The sequence below is a fragment of the Nestor notabilis genome, unplaced genomic scaffold (assembly GCF_000696875.1).
Source record: "Nestor notabilis isolate BGI_N333 unplaced genomic scaffold, ASM69687v1 scaffold21055, whole genome shotgun sequence".
Classification (NCBI taxonomy): domain Eukaryota; kingdom Metazoa; phylum Chordata; class Aves; order Psittaciformes; family Psittacidae; genus Nestor; species Nestor notabilis.
The window spans coordinates 39179-61333 of record NW_009929137.1 but is presented as its reverse complement, the minus strand read 5'-3'; the positions used below and the strand labels follow the sequence as shown (position 1 = coordinate 61333).

Here is a 22155-nt window from a genome sequence, read left to right as displayed (position 1 = left end):
ACTGTCTTTTCCATCCCTGACATGGCTGTGCTGAGTGTTTTGTTTACTGGAAAACACATTGTCACAGCACAGTAGAAGGTGTTTCATATTGAGTTTTCTGTGGTGGGAACACTAGTTCTATAAAACATGAACTTCATTTTTGAAGTGCTGTCTCTTAGTCCATTCAACTGCTGCTTCATTTTTTCTAACAAACTAAAAATGATCAATCTTCTGAAAACCATCAAGGCACAGTTGTGATCTTAAAAAACCAACCAACCAAACTTACTTTCATTGTGGATCTCCAAAAGAGATGGGGAGATAACTCTGCCCATGCCATACTGTGAGGTGAGTAGCACCAGGTACATGCAGCTGATCTGATGGTAAATGCATCTGTAAGCATTTGTATATCCCAAGTTTGTAAGTAAGACAAAACTGCAAATAGGAAAAGCCACTGCTTTGAAATTATGAGCTGCCAGAAGGCAAGGAAGCAGATGACACCAGTGATTGTATTTTGAGCATGGTGTTTTAGGGATGGGGAACCTGAATTCTCTGGGAGGGAGAGGAGGCTGCACTAGTGCCTTTATCCCAGGTAAGGAGTGAGGTGATCTGGTATTGGGTGCATAACCTATGTCATTGCTTTGATGAACTACCTCGAGCAACTACGAGAGGGATATAGGATGGTATTATCTTGCAGAAATGTTTTGCTGTTCAACTATAATAACTTTCCTATGCCATCCTCTTCAACTGCAATAGAAGTAAAAGGAGACTACAATTTGTGAAGACTGGCATTCAAAAAAAAAAAAGGCAGAAAAGAAATTATTCTTTCTGATTAATGCTGAAGAAAAGAATCCCCTGATTAAAATAGACAGGAGGAGGCACGAGACTGAATGGACTTGGGTAAGAGTGAAAGAAGAGAGATCAAAAGAGGCCTAAGCAGAGAGATCAATGGGTTAGAGACAAAGAGATGAGGGAAAGCCAAGAGAAGGAGGAGACTCAAAGAAGGAAGGGATCTCGGGAAATTAAGAGTTAATGAAGAAACCAGGACAAAGCGGGAGCTCCAAAACCTACCTCCCAAAAGGAGAGCTGTGTTGAGGAAATGGAGAGAAGAGAGAACGAACAAAAATTAGCACAGAAATGTCTGCATAATGTTTTCTTGGGGTGGGGAGGAGAGAGAAAAAACCTCCTTGTATCAAAATGAAACACCCAGAATGACAGAAAGAGGAACTGGGAAATAACTCCAAATGCTTCCTTTATCTAAGTGTTCTTTCACACTGTCACCAATTAAAGCTCTCTGTGGTAGAGAGGAGGACCACAATCCAAGAAGTGTTTGGTTTTGTACCAGGGAAGCATCTCCAGTTTGGTAGGACTTGTTAGAAGTGCTATAAAAGCCACTGAATGAATGTATAAAACATATCTTAGATTTCAGATCCTCCTTGGTTTGTTGGGCTGGTTTTGGTGCTTACCTAGTTCCTCAGATCTCCCTTTAGAGGTTTGCAGAGATGAAAAGGAAGAGAAGTTTTCCCAGAAGGAGCTATTCCTTGCCCAGAACAGTCCCAGTGGCTTTGCTTTCTGCATCTAGTATCCCAGTGTGCAGACAATGTGATGGCTTTATAGAGCACAGCTGAAAAGTAAACAAAGAAAATAGGTGATTTAAATTTTCCTTTGGCTCATCACGTGCACAAGTTGCAAGAAAAGGAGGAGTTTAAAAAATATGGTGAGGCAGCACTCCTAAATTTAGTACCTAGTTAGAAAAGGAAGACTGGGGGAGAGAATCCAGTTATCTGTCCAGCTCTAAAAACATTCTTTTTCTGCTTGGTCTTCACCTTAGCATGTGAATGACTATTAATCACAAGAAAGTGAACACAGCATGTTGAAGACCTGTCAGACCCATATAAACAGACTGAAACAAACTGTTAATATTGCTGTCTAGGGAGAACTAAAAACAGACTGATTAATTATATTGGCACCTTGCTGCCTTTGGGACACTGATAGAGCCTGCCTTATTAGGGAAAAGCAGATCATTCTAAGGTTTTTTCTATTAATACTATTTGCATTATCTTCTTCTTTAAATCTATACCTTGCTCTTTAGCGCAGATCACAAAATGAAGATGGCAATGAAGTTGAAAACTGTTGGTATCCTCTGGGAAGACGAAACTTTACAGTGCTTACAAGTCACTTTTTTCTGAAGAATTCCAGATGGCTATAAACTAGGTTAGCTCAGGATCCAGTTGGCTTAAATGTGGAAATGTTATTTGTAATGCTTGGTGTGCATAGATAGGTACTTTGGGAACTTTGAAACTTGGCAACTACTAGAGAACTCAGGGCTGAACCACATTGTGAACTTTGAAGAAGCAAGTGACTATGTAGAAAGAAAGGAAGGGAAAAAAGCAGAAGAAATCCTAAAAGTAGCTAGAAGGCTCACAATGAAAGTGGTGGCCTTCAGTTATAATGATTTATTCTCACCTATTGCTCCACTGGATTCTAAGCCCTTTTTACATTTGCAAGGGAAAATAAGGAACTCGAACTTGGCTGGGAGGAGAAATAAGGCCCTCCGCTAGTTGCGTATCAGCAGTGTTCCTCTGAGATTAGCCAGCTGAGACTCTGAGCCTGTTGCTGAGCTCCCTGTTTTACAAGGGATGTTGTTATGCCTAGTTTGCTGTGGCTGTCACCTCAGTATTGCAACAGACATAATTTGCCTCAAATGTCTTTACTCAACAAGTTCTTGCTTGTTTTGGTTGCCTTGCTTGTATGGATGCTGTTCAGGCAGAAACTACAAGACTGAGACCTTGTGCCAATGTAGAAATTAGTACAAGTGGAGTTGTACAGATCCCACTGCCATCACCTGCAGATTGTGGGATGATGAATGAATGGCACTGACAAACAAGATAGAGTCAATAAATTTGATAGCTAAGAAAGAGCAAAAATTAAGTCCATTAAATAATGAGGTAGGTTATTCTGTGAAGCCATGCTGAATGATGCAAGTTTTATTCTGGTTTTGCTTTCTTCCGTTTGTCTCTAGACATAAGACAGACTAATAGCATGTCCATGTGCCATAGCCTCTTTTCCTCTGTTCTTGTCATGGTTGAAGGCTCTTCAGGTCAGAATGATTTTTTTGTGAAGTCTTCAGGCAGCCCCCCATCTCCAGGGTGGGCTAACCCAGGTCAACCCTGAAGCTTCTCTGGGCACTCCACTCAAACCGTACACCTCAACTTTCAGTTCAGGTGTTGCTAGCCCAGGTATTTTAGACAGATGGCAGTGACACAAGATAAATGTTCTGCAGCACATTCCCCTGTATGTAAGTGCTCACTGCAGTCTTCTGAATGGTAGTGAGAAACTATATGAAAAAAATTCCCTCTTGTTACTCATCTCTGTCTAGTACCATTTGTCTGTCAGCTCCAGACCAGCAATACATCAGTTTCACCCTAGCAAACCTCCAGTGCTGGGTACATTACTTAGCATCTTACAGGACAACCACATTTGAGCTTGCTGTTGCAGCAGGAGGTTAAAGGTACACCTCTGGTGCTGCAGACCTATGCTCCTGACTGAGCCTGCCAGTCTGTCAGCATGATGCGAAACAAGCCCAAATTCAGTTATACTGAACAATAAAGTCCTGTCACTTCCTACAGTGAGGCCTTAGACATATCACTTCTGACACAGGAGTAGATTACTTTCAAAATATTTGTGTGGCAATTGGGGAACCTGTCTAAACACGTCACAGGAATCCTGATTGATCTTACACAATCATTATACCACCAAATACCTCACGTATGTGAAGCTGGGGCTATGTCATCTTTCAGGCTAAGGACAACAGAAGGTCATTAAGTCATGTCCCAACTGTCAAAGGAAACTGTTTTCTCCATTTTCTTTGCAATGGGTAGGCCATTTGGAGACTGGTAGATTGCAAAGCAGGAGAACAAAGGCACATCTTGTGAAAGCAGTAGACTGCAAAAAGAAAGTTTGAGCAGGAAAGGAAGAGAAAGATGTGGTTTCATAGCACTTAGGGCTCTGAGTTAATGCAAAACCAACAGAAGAAGAAAACTTATTGCATGGGTGATTGGAAAGAGGGCAAGAGAGAAACTCATTCAAAGAGAGTATCTGTGTATCCTGAGAGAATCCAATGTTAAGACCAAACAACACCCCAAAGTGAGGAAAGGTGAGAAAATACATGCAGAGATGTGTATGTGAGCCATTCGTTGTTTTATATAGATCCTGCATGTGTGTGTTCATTGCAGTAGCTGAAATAAAGCATGCCTGTTGATGGAGCTCTTACAAGCAGATCACATCTTCACTTCAGCTGTTGTGTCTTTGTGAAGCAGTAACTGTGCATGCAAGATCCTTGCAGGCTAACATCTTAAAAAGCAGTTGGCTAAAACTGTAGAGGGTAGAGTTAGGGCAGGCTTTGAGCTTTTGTTTCAACTAGGGGTACCAAACAGAGTTGGGGCAAGATGATGTGTGCCAGCGTAGAGGCAGTACTGCTAGAGGAAGGTTAAAAGCGCAAGCCAGTGCTCTAGCATGGTAGGCATCCAGCTGAGGAGTATGCCAACAGTATATATGATCAGTTTTCCAGAGGACACATGGGTCTTACAGTTCATGGTCTAAGGGCACACCTGCATCTCTTTGTCAAATAGATCAGTAATATCTTTCAGAATGGTAGTTTCTATTCACTTTTTGAGACTAGATTTAAAAAAAGAAATTCCAGTTAGATGTGGACACCATATTAAGCATGACTTGTGCCATTTTTATCCCTGTGGTTTTATATCAGAAATTCCAGCAGCAAAATGCAAATGTTCAGAAGTATTTGACAAAAACAAGAGTATTTTCTTATTCTTCAGTTCAAGTTAACTGGGGATCTAAGCTATTTTGATTTCAAAATGAAACTGTGTGCCTCTCATTGTCTGCATCCTTTTAGTAACAGCGGTACTTGATTCCGAACTGGAGTTTGATCTGTAGTAGTTCTTGTCTTTCACAATGTTGCTATAACCTTGCTCAAGTAACCACAGAGGAGAGAGTGTACTGCATTTTGTAGTTCAAAGTTTATATACTGGTTCAGGATTGCTGATGGATGATAAGAGTAACTGTTTTAACATAGGGATGCTCATGGGGAATTTCATAACAGCATGGAACAATACCTCCTCTGGACATGCTTGCTAATAAATCTAACACTAGTCCACAGTGTGGACTGAAGATACACAGGAATGTCTGCTCCCAGAACATAATCAGAAGAATTTTCATACCTCACAAATGTGAAATGGTTCACAAAAGCTTTTTTGGAATTAGAAAAAAATCATTAATCTGGTATAATACCACAAGAATTAAATAAGTAGTTTTATTAATTTATTACTACCTTTTGACTTCCAAATCACTCTATTTCCCAGGGCCCCACTTCCCTAAGTAACTCTTTTTTTTTTTTTTTTTTTTTTGCTAGGAAGTAGTATTCTTCTCTCCCAACATACTTTCAGGAGCTGAGAATTCCAAGGAAATGCAAAATCAAAAGCTGGGAAAAAAAATACACTTTTCCCCATCACCTCTGATGCTGTTCTCTATCTTAAATTAACAGATTCCGTGTCAAATGATTTCAAGGGATAAACCTAGCAATAGGTGTTATTTACCCAGCCACATACATTTGGGATAACTTGCATACACTTGGGATAACTGGCAATTCACAGATATCCCTCTGTGGTTTTTAAATCATATAGTATCTCTGAAAAATGTGAGCTCCTCTCAGTGAGGTTGGAGGGCACACAGCTCCTGCCCATGTGCTGCGCACACAGCCACAGCTACGGGTGGTGCGTGCTGCTAGGACTTCGGAGGTCCTCTTGCCCCTCGTCTAGGGGGTAAAAATAATATTGGAGCCGTGGTAATCCTCATGTGCTTGCTTGTCAGCTGCTTGAGTTTGCAGCGTGGTGCAGTAGCTTAAAAGTAAATTGGTGGTGGTGCAAATTGCAGTGCCAGGGTATGACCCATGCTGGCAGAGGAAGTGGACTTGGTACCTGGGGTGCTGTGCCAGCTGTGGGTGTAGCAGCTTCCTGCAGAAGAGGGGTGGAGAGGCCGTCCGAGTGTGGCTGTGTGCTAGACTGGTGCATCTGCCTCTCCCGTGAGTCACAGCTCAGTCATACGGTTCTCAACCTGGTCAAACAAGACACTCCTGGCTGGCACACGAAATCCTGGTGTCAGCTTCCTCTCTCCTCCCCCCTTCCCAGCCTAGGTTTCAACAGGCTTTTTGGTACAAAAGAGACGTGGTTATGCCCACCTGCCAGCTAACTCGATTTCTTTTGATTGCACTGTAAAAAGAAGAGTTCGCTCCACTTATCAAACGTTTGTACTTAGGTTATAGTGTCAGGCTTGGGCAGATTAATTGGTTGTAGCTTTAGCAGAGCTGTCAGGGTATTTAACCCATTGAAGAAAAATTACCTAAGCTGATGATAAACAGGCTTTAAATGCAGAGCAATTACTTAGTGCTAACAAAGCACCATGACTACATACTTTGTCCAAATGCAAAAAGCAAAGTCTTATCAGTGGTTCTGTTTGCAGGAGGACACTAAAAGATAACCTTTATTTGTGCAAATACTTACCTGATAAGATCATCCAAAAGCGAAGAGATGAAATTTCTGGTTCAATCTTGCCTGAAGGTTGTGCTTCAGATGACAAAGTATCAAACGAAAAAGAATGGTAATCACAAACTAAGAATGTCCAGTTCTCTCTTTTAGTTGATCTGAAAGTCTCCAATGGTGGGTTTCTTTCCTGCTTGCATTGATTACTTTTATTTCTAGCACATAACAGTAAAGCAGTTTAGAGACCTTTAACCAGTAGGACTTTGGATTTCATTGTAAACAGGAACTGGCAAAGCTAGAGGGCTGGTTAGCATTGAACTTGGTTTGTTCATTGCAAGCTTAACCCTGACTGGTGGCCAGGGTTTACAGCACAGCAATCTTGTGAGTCACAACTGTTCTGTTTTGCATCGATGGCGGAACTGGTCGGGGAGTTTCCAAACTGTGAAAGCTTAGGAGGTGCTTTTAGTGGGATGTGCAGTTGATACCATTTGCCTCTCAAGGCTCACAGGTCACATTCTGAAGCAGCAGAGGTTTGAGTTTTTATTGTGATGAGTCTTAGCATATTGGGTTTGACCTCTGTCTAGCTCACTCCAGTTTTTTCTGTGTTAAGATTTGACTGAAAGGACACTGTTTACTGAATGCTTTCAGTTGACCAACTTTAAAAAAACAATCCAGTTAGTTGTAGCACGTCGATCAAAAGATTTACAAAACTGACATCTTTTATTTTGTTTTCAAATAAATTACCAGAGATTTCCCATTTGGTGTTTGTAAAGGACCTTTATATCAAGGAAAAAATAACATGCAAGCACATGCTTTGGTCTTTTTGGATTAAGGCCTTGGATTAACCCAAGAATACTCAGAGCTGCATCTCATGTAGAAAGCAAATATGTATTTTCTAGTGAAATGTTTCAAAGTGCAGTTGTCTTGGCCTACTTTGTGGTCTCTGTCAGATTTTTAGACATGAATGTGATTTTAGGTTGATTTGGGTGCTGTGTACTTTGTCTGGATGCTAATGCAATGTCACGATGTTTGTGTGAGCCCCATCTTGCCTGCTGTACTTCACTGACTCTTTGGATTCCTTTGGCCAGTTTCAGTTGCAGTTGACAGAGGGATGGAGATGGCAAAGACATTATGTTCCTACTGGTTGCATGAGGGGAAGTGTCTGGGTCGAAAAACAAAGGGCTCTGAATTAGTCTTGTGTGCTTCCTCCTGAAAAAGACTTCATATAAGCCATCACCTCCTTAGGCTCAGAGAACCTCTGGACAAGCAAGCCACTGGACATCATTCATTTTCTTGCTCACTGGACTACTTGGTCTGTGTTGATTTCCTGCCCCAACTGATTTGCTTGCATTTTATGATGAGTTCTTTTGAAAATGTTTTTTGAGTTTGATATTCTGCTGCCTCTTATTTTCTTGTTGCCACCCACTAGAGGCTGACAAAACTGTCAATAAACATGCGTTTTTGGGAATTGTCTTTACAAGTCACGTTCAAGTAGCTGTTGAGCTTCCAAATGGTACTAACAGAAGTTTTCTTGGAGGAGATCTTAATTGCAGACATGCAGCACAACAAGATGTGGTTTTGAAAGAGCCGCTCAGCTCACCACAGGTGTGGTGACTGTGCATAATCTATATTTTAAATGACAGGGACTGAGCTGCCTGCTTTTAGGGGATTTCGGTGGTTTCCCACTCATGAAGCTGTGAGCTCTTCACCTTTTGCACCTCCACATGTATTGGGACCGTACAGGAACTGGTCCAGTGGCTTCATAACCAGTTTTGTGAATGCTGTTGTACATGCAGGCTCTGGCTGCTCAGCTGTTTTTCTGTGACCCACCACAACCAAATTGGGATTTTGCGAGTCAATAGGACTGCAAATCTGAAGCTGGACCGGCCTTACTTACTGAGGGGTTTTTAATGCCTCAGTTTCCATAGCAATGGAAACAAGCACTCCTCTCACATGGATGCTGGGTATCTGTATGTATAGATGTGTCTTGCATAAGACTGGGAGGGTAGTTCAGTGCCTACTTCTTTTCCTGGAAATAGATTTAGAAGGGGAGGAGTGTTGGATGTTGGCACTGCAGAGCTGCTGCTGCAGACTAATGTATCTCAGGCAGGGGCACAGATACAGGGAGAGGATGACTGTCACCAGGGCCTGTGTTGGCTGAGACCCCCCCTGACAAAGGAAGTCCCTTGATCATGAGTTTGCTTTTCATCTGCACACTTTTTATGAGGGGTTAGAACTTGCAGGAAATAAAATGCAGTCCTTGAACAGGGGAACGTGATGTTAGTCATCGATATTGGTCGTTGACAGTTTCTGCCTTATGGGCTATTCAGGCTATTTCCTGAAAAAGCAAATCTTTCATTAGCTAATTATTTTCTTTAGCAGTGCTGTAAGGGCATCAGCAAAAAACAGTTACTGGCAAAGCTACTGCACTGTTTAGTGCCTGCTTGTGTGATCAGGGGAGAATGATGGGGAAATTTTAATGACAAATTCTGTCAGAGCTGAAAAATACTAATGGCTTCAAGTTGAAATTCAGAGTTGACTCCTTAGCAATCAATTTTAATAAATCTCCTATGTGCAAATGAGGAATCTGAATGTCATATGTTATCTGATATCTGGATTTTAACTGTTTTCTAGTGTCTTTGACATTGTGCCGAATGTATTATGAAGGTGCCACTGAAGCATGTTTACCTGTAGTAGGAGCAATGGTATATACCCTGCAGAACTAAAAAGGGAAAATGCAGTATCCCAATGAGACTGCAGCTGAGAATTACGTGGGTAGAGCAGACATGCTTGGAGAGTCAGGAGGAGCAAGGGCATGGTCCTGCTCCAGAAGAGTGCTGTAAGATTGGTGGTGCCCAGTCGTCAGTGCCTGCCTTGCAGGACTCTTTCTCTCCCACCCCAATAAAGCTTAGATTTTCATCTAAAGTACAAAAGGAGTGTGAGACTTTGTACCACTCACCTTAACGGTGAAAAGTCCTAGTCCCCCTAAGACAGCTTTGAAAGCATCAGTTTAAGATACTTGTTTAAGACAACTAAGAATAGAATGAACTGTGGTGCTTCCATTATTTCTTAGATTCAGTGTTCTGTCAAAGATTGTAGTTCGTACTGTTATCCCTGTTATTCTATGTTTTAGCTAATTATGTTGCCACAGCTTCTAAAATGTCTTTTTTGAATTCCTCTGTACTTTCTCAGTAGTCTCGTAGCATGATCATATAGGCCTTTCAAGTATGTGGTTTCTTGGACATGCCCAGTGGTCTTTCTGTTCACTGCCATTCAGTTCTACCATTACAAACTAGTCTTTTCCAGAGCTTTATTCATGCGTTTAATAATACCAAGAATTTTGTTTCTGTATTGCATTAAAACCACATGATTGTAATGTAAGAACTGAGTCCACAATTTACTCTCTAAGCAACATCTAGTGTAAAGTAGTTACACCTCTTGAGTTATTCGGTTGCTTTTTTGCAAGAGCGATGTGATTCTCTGTTCCACATGATACATTAGTGTGGTGTTATATTCTGACTGGAAAATAAAGCTGGTTGACTGGTTGTTTCTCTGTGTGTGCACATGAAGATAGACATTTTAGCTAGACACACTTTTTCTCTTCCTGACATCTTCATGGCAGATCCATAGGTTTTCATAAACTTTTCTTGCTAATATCTACTTACCTTTACAAGGTCCATTTTTCTCTGTAGTGTTGCTTTAATCCAGTTTTTCATCTTATTGCAAGACACTCTAATTAGGACATCTCTGTTCAGGTTTCTGTAATTTAGCTTTACTGAACAGGTTTGCCAATTGATAATCAATAGTCTTGCCTGAAACCTTGGTTTATGTAAGGAAAATATACCTTTCTCAAATAAGTCATTATAAAGTCTATACCAGTACATTTATTTCTGTATGCAAAAAGGAATTGATACTAACAACTTTATGTTGGAAGAACAGTATCTGCATGACATTTTCCCCAATATAATTATTTCAGTTACAAAACCATAAATCACGGCTTTCTAGGAGACCAGCAATCTTGTACTAAAAACCATAGAAATACTACAGATATGTAGTTTGGGTTATTTAGTTTTGTTAGTAGGTTAGTTGTTTAAAGAAACACCTCTGTGCTCAGGGTGAGCTTTCAGTGGCTGTAAGGTTGTGGTACATGCTTACCTGACAGTTGGAGAATGACACTGGCATAGCATTTGTTCTTGTTGTGGAATTGCTATGCCCATGAGGAATGCTGTAAATGTAGCTGGTGCTTACAGGATGACATAATTCCAGTTTCTGACAAGCCCTTCCTCTCACATTGTTGTTCTGCAGTCTTTTGGTGAGGAGAGGGAATCTTTTGAGTTTCGTGGTCAAAAACGTATGACACATCCATTTTTCTCTTTTCCAGGATTTTTCCCAGAGAGTATCTGCTCCAGCAAATCCATCTTTATTCTCTTGCAGACCTTCAGCAGGTAAGTTTCTTCAACTAATTCTACCTGTTACACATCAAGCCTGTTTTCATCTTCAGTGCTAATTGTACATTCCCCCTTCTAGCTAATCATAGCATAAATAGCTTTACTTCCAAACCACCTCTGTGGTTTGTAGTTTAATATAAAATGGGTTAGCGGGGCATTGGTTAGGGATGAGAGAGTGAAAGTGTAGAGGGTCAGTGTTGAAATGGGCTGGAAAAGGCTGGGAAAGAAAACCGTAGTCTGTAAAGAGAACTTTGCTGTGAGGTTTTTCATCTGATCAGTGAAGGCTCATTTAAGGTTCAGCCTGCAGGTAACAAGTCCAATTTATCTCTTTGTTTGAAAGAACAGTTGTTCAGGGATTGATGAGTTTGTACAGTCGCTAGCACAACATGCTTATGTACAAAGTCTGCTAGGCATTACCACAAGAGAGGAAAAAAAATAATAAAAAAACCCCAAACCACAAAACTTCAGCAAGGCTGCTACACAGAGTTAAGCCGTGCAGTGTTACTGTGACAGACATGGCCACAAAAGAGGTAACGTGCCAGCAAAATGTGTCTTTGCATTGTTATTTATAGAACTAAGTGAGTACTTTTGTAGTATGTCAGCCTAAAGAGCAGAATTTCATTACCTTCTGGATTAAACAAGAAGAATTTGGCAAAAAGAAGCTGAAGAGAGAGAAAAGTGCATCTAAGATGAATGTGCTGCAGTGCTCAGATGCACAACAGGGGAAGCAATGAGGCAAGATGCGCTAGCTGACCTGAGCACATCTGTGTTCACACTCTAATGCCATTGCTGGTGATATGTAAACCCATTATTTTAAGCTTCTTCCACTGATGTTTCCCTTGTCTAGTGGCACCTTTTCTGCAAGGTAATGGGTAGCACAGTCAGTTCTGGATTCTCAGGTGACTCATTTAAGTTGAGGTAGTTCAGATGCCCCTCAGAGCTGAGACTACAGAACTGCAGGAAACATGGCGCTTGTTGGCTGGTGAAGTCATAGGGTAGAAATGATTCCATACATAAAATAAAGAGGCCAGTCATCTGAGCTCTAAAACTGTTTCCACATCTTTTCAGCATGTTCTGCTATCTCATCTTTAATAATCAAGCTGTGGAAAAGAAAACTACTTAACTCCAGAGCTGCAGTCTCCCTGGTGGGTCTGTCTGTTAGCCCCCAGTGCTTTGTAAGCTGCTTAATCAGTTCCTAACATTGGTAGTAGATATTTTAGAAGCAATCAGCAGCTTATCAAGCACCCTCTGGGAAGGAGGGAGGGTAGAAGTCACAATTCATCCATTGATTTAGCAGTTCCCTTTAGCATGTTTCTTTGTGTTTCTGTTTGCAAGACACCTTCTCTTCCCCTGAGGGCCCCAGCCCCAAACTTATCATATTTAGAGGCAATATAATTTGATTACCATTTCTGCTGGGGTGGGTTAAATTGCATTTACCTTTTAATCTAGCTATATCCTTGTCAGCCTGGAGAGGGTTTTCCATATTTCAGAGGCTCCAAATTTGAAACTGGATTGCCTGTTTTCGTCAAAGTGGAACTAAAGTGGAAAGAGGAGGGCGGCTCCATTGAGAAAATTAATCCAACAGCTGGAGAAACACTAATACCCTTACAGCCCCTGACTCCTCCCTGGTTTGCCCCTTACAACTGCTTTCTCCCAGTTGTTCATCATTTTCTACTGACCTGCAGTTTGGGTGGTTTTCTTAATCCTAAAAGTTTCCCCTCTTTTTGATTCTTCTGCTGCCTATTTTCTCATATTCATGGACTGCTTTTGCACTGTGTCCTGCTGTCATGTAGATTGCATGTGTTTGGGGAATTAACTAAAAGGTTTATTAAAGATTAATGGAAAGATAAGGCATGGTGAGTGAATTAGAAAAGCAGAGAGGGGTAATCTGCAGATGTAAGCAACCTTTACCCTGGTTAGTCGCAGCTCAGTTCTGATTTGTTTCCTAGCCAAGTTCTCTTTAGAGATCCTAGAAAACATGGGTCATTTCTTACCAAACAGCTGAGGTCCAAAAATGTAGTATGAGGGTCTGTTCTTAGGTGCAAAAAAGTTGAAATGTCTTTTTGACAGTAGATGAAGCAGCATATAATGCTATTCTAGAATTAAATTTGTTTTAAACTTCCTTCCAAGCTTAAGAGAGCTTCCTGCCTAGACCCTGTGGTTGTGGCAGGTATATACTTGAGCTATCTGATGGTCTGGGGATGGTTGTCACTTGAATCCATTTGGACGGGGTTCTACTGGGTGAGACTTTAACTGTGAGATTAAAAGCAGAGCAGAAAAAAATGAAACAAATTAATTAAGTCCTTAATTTTGGAAACTCACCAAATCCTGGCGAGGTAATGGTTTTGCTAGTGCTTTGCTCAACAAATGCTTGTAGTGCAGATGTGAGTAGGCTTGACCAAAGAGGCAGCAAGTGAAGGTCTTTATTTGCATGTGCATGTTTATTTAAAGTGAACAGAAACACACGCATGTACCCCAGCAAGGTCTCACTGCAGACCAGGGCCCCAGGGACTGCATTAAAGTTTACAGCAAGTCTATCTATGGGCATTCCCATGGGGTACATATTCTTAGAATCCTCTTGTTGTCGGTCGTCGTGGTGGGAGGTGTTAACAGATGAGATAACTAATTAGGTGCATTCAGATGTAACAAGCAGAAACTCAAAATGTGACAGCTTGCCTATTCTGCCCCATTGGCTACACTTGCTTTCCTTTCCAACCCTCGCTGGCGTCATCTGGCCTGCATCACGTATAACACCACTGCATCTCTGTTAGCCAGTTTGTCCAGGGCTATTCCAATGAATTAAAGCTTTAAAGAGGGAGACTTCCAGTTGTTAGGAAGCAAGTATTCACTCCTGAAATTGCTGGTTTTAGCAGGCACAGTACGCTGGAAAAATGGATTTCTCTTATTTATGTGCAGTATAGGCCCTGATGTTGCAGTCACAGTCCAGGGCAGCTTCACCTGAAACCTACTGGGGGTATGAACTCTGTTTTCTGCTGACATGACTAATGGAAGTATCACTGGTTTTGTGGACTTGTGGACACAGTTCATGCAAGCTGGTGTTCAAAACTATCCATTCATTTTGTGTGACTGTGGGGCTGCTTTTGTTGAGACTAACAGCTTTCACACTGTTAAGCATTGGTTTGAACAGAAGCTGACTCAGACAAGACTCTAGTATTTCTTAGGGAAAGTAATTCTTGCTACTTACACTAGATTCCACATAAATGGTACCTTTCAAAGTAAAAGACTCAAAATAGCTGTTGTTCAAAATTCAGGTGCTTAATCCACACAAGAAGGTCACTAATACCTTGCTTGGTTTTTATGTTAAATAGCAAGACATACAAATGTACAAATTTTATTGTAGTGATGGTCTTTACTGTAGAAACATTCTTAAACATGGCCTTTATTTCATCGTGGTTGTTCTGGCCCCAGAAGATATGGTAAAATAAAAAGGATCCATGTAATGTCAAATATGACTGGATGTCAAGGATGGAAATCATGAACAAGATAGGAGATTTAAGAAGACAATTATTTGAAGATTTGTTTACATGGCAACACTAAGGAAAAGAAATGACGTGACAAAATATGGGAATTTAAAATGATGAGTTGAATTACATTGAATCACTGTGTAAATACTGTTATTCAAAATATAAGTGGCTTTCGTTTGGCTTATCTCCATTTACTTTGGAAGCAAAGCGAGCTAAATTATATTAAGGCTATTTTTGTTCTGAATGTGTCTGTCCATAGAGGGATTTAATGTAGTATAATTTATCCATTTTAACATTGTAGATAAACTAATCTGTTGAAATTTAATTAAAACATCCATTTACTTTAGATCAACTTCCCTGACTATCTACCAGTAGGTGAACCTAAACCAATGTGAAGAACAGTGGAGATAAAGGATGAACAAGAGAGCTCTATTCTCACAGTAATATATCACAAGTCATACAGTGAATATGAGATACGCATAAAAACCCTTAATAAAAATGTTTCTTTGCAGAGCACACAGCAAACAGGAGGAACTTAATGCCACAATAACATTACTGAGGCCACAAGTTTATCATCTTTGAGAAGATTAAGTATCCATAATGAGAATGTCCACAGTAATACTACGTAAGATAAAGATTTTATAAGGGTTCAGAACAGACATATTATTTACTGAGGGGATTAGGAAGATGACTTCCCTATTGACAGATGGATCAATGATTTCATCTTCCTCTGACGTAAATAGTACTGATTACAGCGTCCAATAGCGTTTTGGACTACGTGAAGAGTTTGTCTAACAGAAGCATTGCCAATATGAAAATCTCAATGTTTCTGTTCAAGATTTTGTGCAATTAAGGTTCCCTAAGAAAAAATTTTGGGCGTAAAAGTTAACTTCAGTGAAACATCAGTTCCACCTAGTTTGAGCCTCGTATATTGTTAGGAAGCATTAGAAAAACAAAGAAATCATTAGGTCTCGTTCAAATTTCCAGGCTTTGAAGCCATGCTGTACTTCCATCACATCTCCTTTTCCAATGGCAAATGTGAGTCCTTCCTGTACTTTAATGGGCTGAGACGGAGGAGGAGGTGGGAGATGCTCTTTCTAGCATTTTTGTATGTGTAAAACTTAAGGGTTATGTAGACAAGTTGTTTCCTGAGTCACAACATGTGGACTTTTTTTTTATTCTTTACTTGCTGTTTTTTTCAGAAGTAAGACTCTGCTCTGATCACTCAGTCCTCGTGCAATTACTGAGAAATGCTCATCTTAGATTTGTAACATACAGCCTCATGACTTACAAGCCCATCGGTGCTGGTGTCCTTACCGGCAGCTCCTTCTTATTCAAGCATAAAAAGGGTGGGATTTGGTGTCTAGCCTACATGCCTGTGCTGGTGAAAGCCGGTAGTGTGTATGTGGCTATACTGATTGACAAAACTGGGTTTTGGCTAATGTATTTTGAGCTTGCTGTAGTTTTAGAAGTGTTACTGGGATAGGTGCATGACGAACACCGCCCACCCCACCTCTTAATGGATACAGCCATACCTGTAAATGCATTAGTGCAAACTTGTTATATCAATGAGAAAGTCTTCTGCTGTCATTTGTTTCATTCAGTGATTCAATATAAGCTGCATCAGCTTAAACTTTTATTTACCAAAGAGGTTTACCCATGTAGCTGTACCAGCAGATGCTTTTAAGTTCAGGCAAGCCCTTTTTTGCTTGCGGGGTAGGAGGTGGCAAATGAGGAGAATTAGGTTTTTGGCAGGTCTGGCAGTGCTGAGATGGCTGAAGATTTGTCTGTCACAGTTCTCTGTGGGAGTTCACTGTACTCAACAAGGGCAGCAAAATGCCAGGCACGTCAGTGCCATAGCTGCCACAGTTCAGAGCTCAGCACCATAGTGAAAACATGGATTTACGTCCCCAGCCTCCCGACCATGTGTGACAGAGATGCAAGTCCTGCGGTGCATTACTATTTTCAGCTGACCACAGGTTGAAAGATGTTGCTCCAGAGTAGAGCTGGTTTAAAACAGCAGTGGGTTTTAACCAGCATTCCAGGTACAGCTCTAGCTCTTAAATATCTGGTAGGACAGGTGATTGCATGAGGAGGTGAGAGGTTTACACATTGTTAATTTGTACCAGTGGTCCGGTTCTCATCCTAAGACACATGAGAACTGGACTCTTTCCTCTTCTGCTTCAGGCTTTCTCTGACATATCAGGCAGGTAATTTTTAATGGGAATAAGGTAAAATGGGTCCCACTTTACTGTGTGTATGTTTAAAATAGACATCCTAAGCACAACAGTTCAACAGAGGGAAAGCAGCACTTTGGAGGGCTAGTCTGTATGACCTATATTAAATATATTGTGTAATTTAAATACATGAAGATTTTGAGGCACTTAGGTAATTCTGTACTTAAACTATGTGAACATGCATCTTGGACCATAATGACTAATAATGCTAATAACCTTCTTTATGTCCTTCCTTCACAATCTGTGCCTGTATGACTGTGGTAACTGTATTAGCAGAAGAATATGAAAATAGTGCTAGGATGGGAAAACCACACACTATACATTTCCATAAAAATTGAAAAGTCTGATAGCAAAAGAGCAATTAAACAGCTTGTGTACTTTCCTCAGGCTATGGCTCCTTTATCACTCATTTCTGTCACTCCCTGGAGTTTGCTAGCACTGAGCTGCCTTTCAGCAGAACAGGAAACTTCAGGTTAGCTGATATTCCAGGTGTGTGTATAATTCCCTGAAGTGCTGACAGCTCTGCTTACAATTAGTGGTAATGGCAGTGATCTTACTGGCGTTGCCTTTTTAGAGCAGCTCAGCTGGGGAAGGGAGCTGCTGTAATTCAGAAAGGCTCGTGGTGAGGTGGAGAGCATGGCAGGGCCACCAGGCTTGTGGGTGAAGAGCTGGCCAGGAGCATTTTGGCAAGTGGCAAGTTCGTCGGAGTTAGGTGTGTGGAAGTCTTGAAGGCAAAATGTAGAAATGTAACAATTGTTGATAGGTATTTTTAATAGCAGAACTGGTTTTTGTGCTGCTTGAAATTAAAGTTTTCAACAGGGATTATTAAATGTGTGGTGCTTTTCCGTGTGAGTATGTAATCTAGGCCGCTTGGGCTTAGTGTGGCTTTTTAGGATGAAGCTGTTTAAACCAACCAGCAGTGGTGTCAGTGGCTTGTGGGAGTTTGAGTTGCAATCTCCGGAGATACTTCAATGTTTTCAGCCCTTAGAAGAGGCAGTAGCAATATAAGCTACCCCTTTTCTAGTCCATAGTGCTAAACAGGTTTCTTCTGTTCTTTGGGGTTTTTGCTGTGCAGAATGAAGGGCCCCATACTGGAGATCAGGGTTAGCAGTGTGAAAGATTGGCCTCTAACCTCATTGCTGTACTTCACGTGGACATATCTCAAAGAATAACATAGCAGGAAAACAAATTTCCCAAGGAAACAAAATACTGTCTCGGGACAACCTGCTTGAATAAGAGAAGAAAAGGGTTTTTTTAGATGTTTTTTTAAATATACTTTGTATTCACAGAGGTTTTTTTCAGAGTAACCCTAGCCCTTTTCTTGGTGTGTTGCTTTCTTGTTCTAAAATCCTTCAGAGGGCTCCTCCTTAAAATGCCCTGATCCAGTCCTGTGCAAAGCAAAAGTTTCTAACGTTGTGATATCACTCATGAAATAACATCTTACTCAGTGGGCATGTAGAGTCAGTTAATAGCTCTGCATGCAATTGCCTGCTTAATCTTAAAGAAAAAGAAAAAGGAAAAAAAAAATCCAAAGCACATATGTACTCTCTGCCTGAATGCATGTTTGCTTGTGTGTGTATTTGGAGTCATGTATGTTTTTAAGCTAAGGAAAGTGCTTTCTGTTCTCCACCAGCCAAATTCCTGGTACTCTTTCAACCTTGTTTGATTAAAGCAGCCTTTAACCTTTGCTTGAATACCTGCTTCTTAAAACAACCTATAATTCATCCCTGCAACAAGATTAGGAGAACTTGGGGTGTGACAAAATTGACATGTAGCTGCCTGGAAACCTTGGGGGAAGGAGAATGAAGGAAAGGTGATTGAAAGACAGTGAGTGTGAAGGCAGAAGTTGTGGGGCTGGAGTCATGTTGCACGGCTGGCTGGGGAGCTGGCACAAGTGATTCCCAGGCATGTTGTTTGTACTGAGCCAATTCCATCTCTTTCTCACTTGTGTCAGCTTGCACCCAGCGGCTTGCTGAGATTTCAGGCTTTTCTTCCTTTCCATGAGAGCTGCTGGGGAGGGCTTGGAGGGACCTTGTCATCCTCTCTGCCTCCTGCTATAAATTTACTTGGAGTGTCAACCGGTTTGTTTCTCTCCTCCAACCAATGTAAAACTCCATCCTCACCTTGCCCCCTGCCTATATGTGCTTGTCACAGACTAGCAGTATTTGCTCTTGACCTTGTTTTGTTTTTCCTTCTCCTCCCAGTGCCTGTTGTAGTTGTTGGCTAATTTGTGAAATATCAGTTTAAGACCCAAATTAAAGCACAGCATGTTGAGTGGTCTGGTTTGAAAGGACCAAAACCAGCAAATGGCTCTGCTGTCAGTGTAGACTGCCTGGTGCAAAGGAGTCAAAGTGAGCTTGTGATTTCTGTTTGTTCAAATTCTCACTCATTTCTGCTTTAGTTTGATATATTTGGTGGTTGGTTTTGTGGGATTTTTTTTGTTCTTCGCAGTGTTTATTGCCAAGTTTCCTTTCAGGTTGTTCTCTGCCCTGTGTGTGGGATGAGTTAGCACAGCACAATGTATGGCTGCGGGATGTTGCTTTGTCTGTGTCAAGGTCAGCGATGGCAAAATGTTGTCATGTGTCAGAGCCAGCACCTTGCACTGGTGTCAGCACTGGATAAGTCCCTGGCCTCACCTGCTCCTGTCTACCCTGCTACCACCCTGCCTCTGGGACAGCCAGGGACCTGCAAAAGCCGCAGAGAGAAGAGGACAGAGAGGATGGGGTGGTGAACTGAGATTGGCTGTAGCAACAAAAGATGGGGCTCTCCTGAAGTTACTGCTGTGTTCTTTTTGAATTGGTTTTACAGCAGTGCATAGCCAGTGATTCTGGTGTGCATGCACACAAATATTAAGAAATCATTCTTCCCTTAAGTCACTTGCAATTTAAATAAACAAGACAGGCAATCTGAAAGAGATGACTGGGAGTCAAAGTGGAGCAAGGCAAGCTGACCAGACCAGTATATTGCACAAAAGATGGGGCAGAGCTGAGATCTGGTATCTGCCTCCCTGGGGCTTTTACCTCATGATCATCCTTCCTCCTTCCATTTCCCTTTCCTCTGAACTAAAGATTAATTATACACTGAAATCATAACAAGAATTCACAGTGTTGAGAATGTGGTGAACGGAAGGGAAAAAATCCTCAAGGAAATTAGCAGTCCACAAGCATTGTCTGTTCCCTAAATATAAATGATGAGGAACTTCCCAGCCAGGGAATATGTTTTCCCTTTCTTTTCTCTGCAGCTTGCATTATCCTTAGCTAAGCATATTGTACCATGCTTGTCTCCAAGTCAGTGTTTTCATCGCAGAAATCCCAACCCTGCTGAAATCTGTCACAGGGTAGAGATTCTATTTACCCTTTGCGCTTTAATGCCCAATCTCCACGCCTAATGCATGCAAAAAATAATTGCTTGTTCTCCAGTTAGTAAATCAGTAAAGGCAACCATTGTAGCTTTCCTGCACCCTAAACTGCTTTTACTCTTCCTGGCTTGTGACAGAGATAAGAATGCATCCAAAATGGTTTCTGAAATAGGTTGTGCCATGTAAGGATCAAGGTAGAGTGTAAAACAAAGGTAATTGACTGCAGCAGAAGAGCAGGCATTAGGAACAACTTTCTAGCTGTTTTGAGCACTGGAGAGTTGAGGGATCTCTGGTGAGAAGTTTTTAAGCAAGTCAGTCATCAGTCAGTTGTGCTGCAGGGTGAGGAATCAACTGGAGGTTTCTAGAAGTGTTTTTTCTAGCCCTATTTTCTTGTATCATTGGTAGTTCTTTCAAAAGTGTATTTCTCATCTGTCCTGAAGGTGAAGAAAGATTACTGAGTGTTTAGTCCTCCACAAAGCTTCCACCAGAGCATTTGGAGGGTAGTGGGCACAGTGGTGAATCCAAGCCAGTTCAGGAAATTTCATGTTCCCTTTCATTCACTTCAGGAAGCACATTCTCTGTGGTACTCTGAAGTCTAGGTGAAGCTGAAGCTTACCACTGAGCTTGTTAGCGGAAGACTTGTTTCAGTCTGCTTCTAGAGAGGTAGAAAAGAAGAAGGGGAAGAGGCAGAAACCTTGTCTTTCTAGGATGGTGGAAAGCTGTGTGTGCACAATTGTTGACTGCTTCTTCAGATAGCTTCTTTCTGTCAGACATGCATCTGACACTAATCCCAATAATTAAAGTACTTCTACCCCTTCAATATATGTAATTGGTGATGGTGAATGAGCTTCATGTCTACCACCCCTCCTGTTTTCTCAGTGCCTCTTGGCCTTTTCATGTCTCTTCTGCATTGTGTCAGTGCCTCCTGGCAAATTCTGTCTGTGTCTGTCTCTCTGATAGAGCCAAGTGTGCGTCTGGCCTTGAGAAATAATCATAAATTTTGTTCTGTCAGGAGGAGAGGCCAGGACAATCCAGTTGAGATTTGAACCTGTAGTTCAAGGTGGTTTAGGGATTTCATATCACTTAACCCATCCCCTCCAGGCGTCACTTGTGTCTGACATGTAAATCAGACTGGAGGAATAAGTGGATCAGATTGCTCAGTGCTCCAGAAGAAGGTTATGAGGCAAACCTGCGTCTTTAAAGAGAGTGCCTTCAAATAAATGTTATCTGCAGAGAAATACACCAGCCCCTACATAAGTAGTTAGTGTTACTGCTCCAGTGTTGGCTTATAAAACAACTTTATCACCTCTATGATGATAATGATTAACAAGCTGATTTACAAGGGTGGGGTCACAAAGCCATTTGGCAAATTTAGCTTGTCTCACGGTGGCAGTGAAACAAAACCGGAGTTTTACAATATTTTCATCACTTCACCTGGAATGCTTAAGCCTGGTTGCAGGAGTCTCGAGCAGAGCAGTAGCAACAGATACTCCTCTGTGAGGGTAGAAACTGGCATTTCCTCCTGTGCTTCTGGTACATGATGAATTAGAGGTCTAGGTTTGAGGACTCAGGAGAGCTGGAGGCATTTCTAGCTTCCTTCTTAGTGTTTATTTCCTGATCACTTAGCCACAGTGAAGTGACAGATGTTGGCTGTCGCTTGTGCCAGAGTGGCAGAATGTCCAGATGTGGGTAGATTTCTCTTCCTTCTCTCTACTGCACTTCTAGAAGCTGTTAAAAATGCACAGATGGGGTAGGAGACTTGATGACCCTCACTGAAATTCACAACATAGCCTCCTGCAGTGATGGAGGTCTGACTTCTTACCTTTTACTTCTTTAGCTAGCACTGCTGATAGGAGCCCTGCCCTCAAAACAAACACTCACTGCCCTGAAAAATGTCTGAAAACTGGTCTGTTTTTTCCTTTCCTGTCCAGAAAGTTCATTATGTCTGATAGATTTCAGTGTTGATTTATGTGGCCATGATGCAAAGGTTGGATATTTCTGTGGACCTGGTGTAATAGGTGGGCAGAAAGCTATGGAGGCATTACTTGAAGCAATAGTGCATTACAAGTGACTCATTTTTCCTTCTGTTTCTGCACA

At 41.4% G+C, this 22155-nt stretch overlaps 1 protein-coding gene across 1 annotated transcript in view; it reads left to right on the top strand.

Moving 5' to 3' along the window:
• PLEKHM3 (pleckstrin homology domain containing, family M, member 3) overlaps window positions 1–22155 on the top strand; it is a 70532-nt gene that overhangs the window by 31043 nt on the left and 17334 nt on the right. Inside the window, exon 5 of the mRNA XM_010014856.1 lies at window positions 10912–10975. Coding sequence (XP_010013158.1) covers window positions 10912–10975 — 64 coding nt within the window. The remainder of the gene's footprint in view (window positions 1–10911; window positions 10976–22155) is intronic.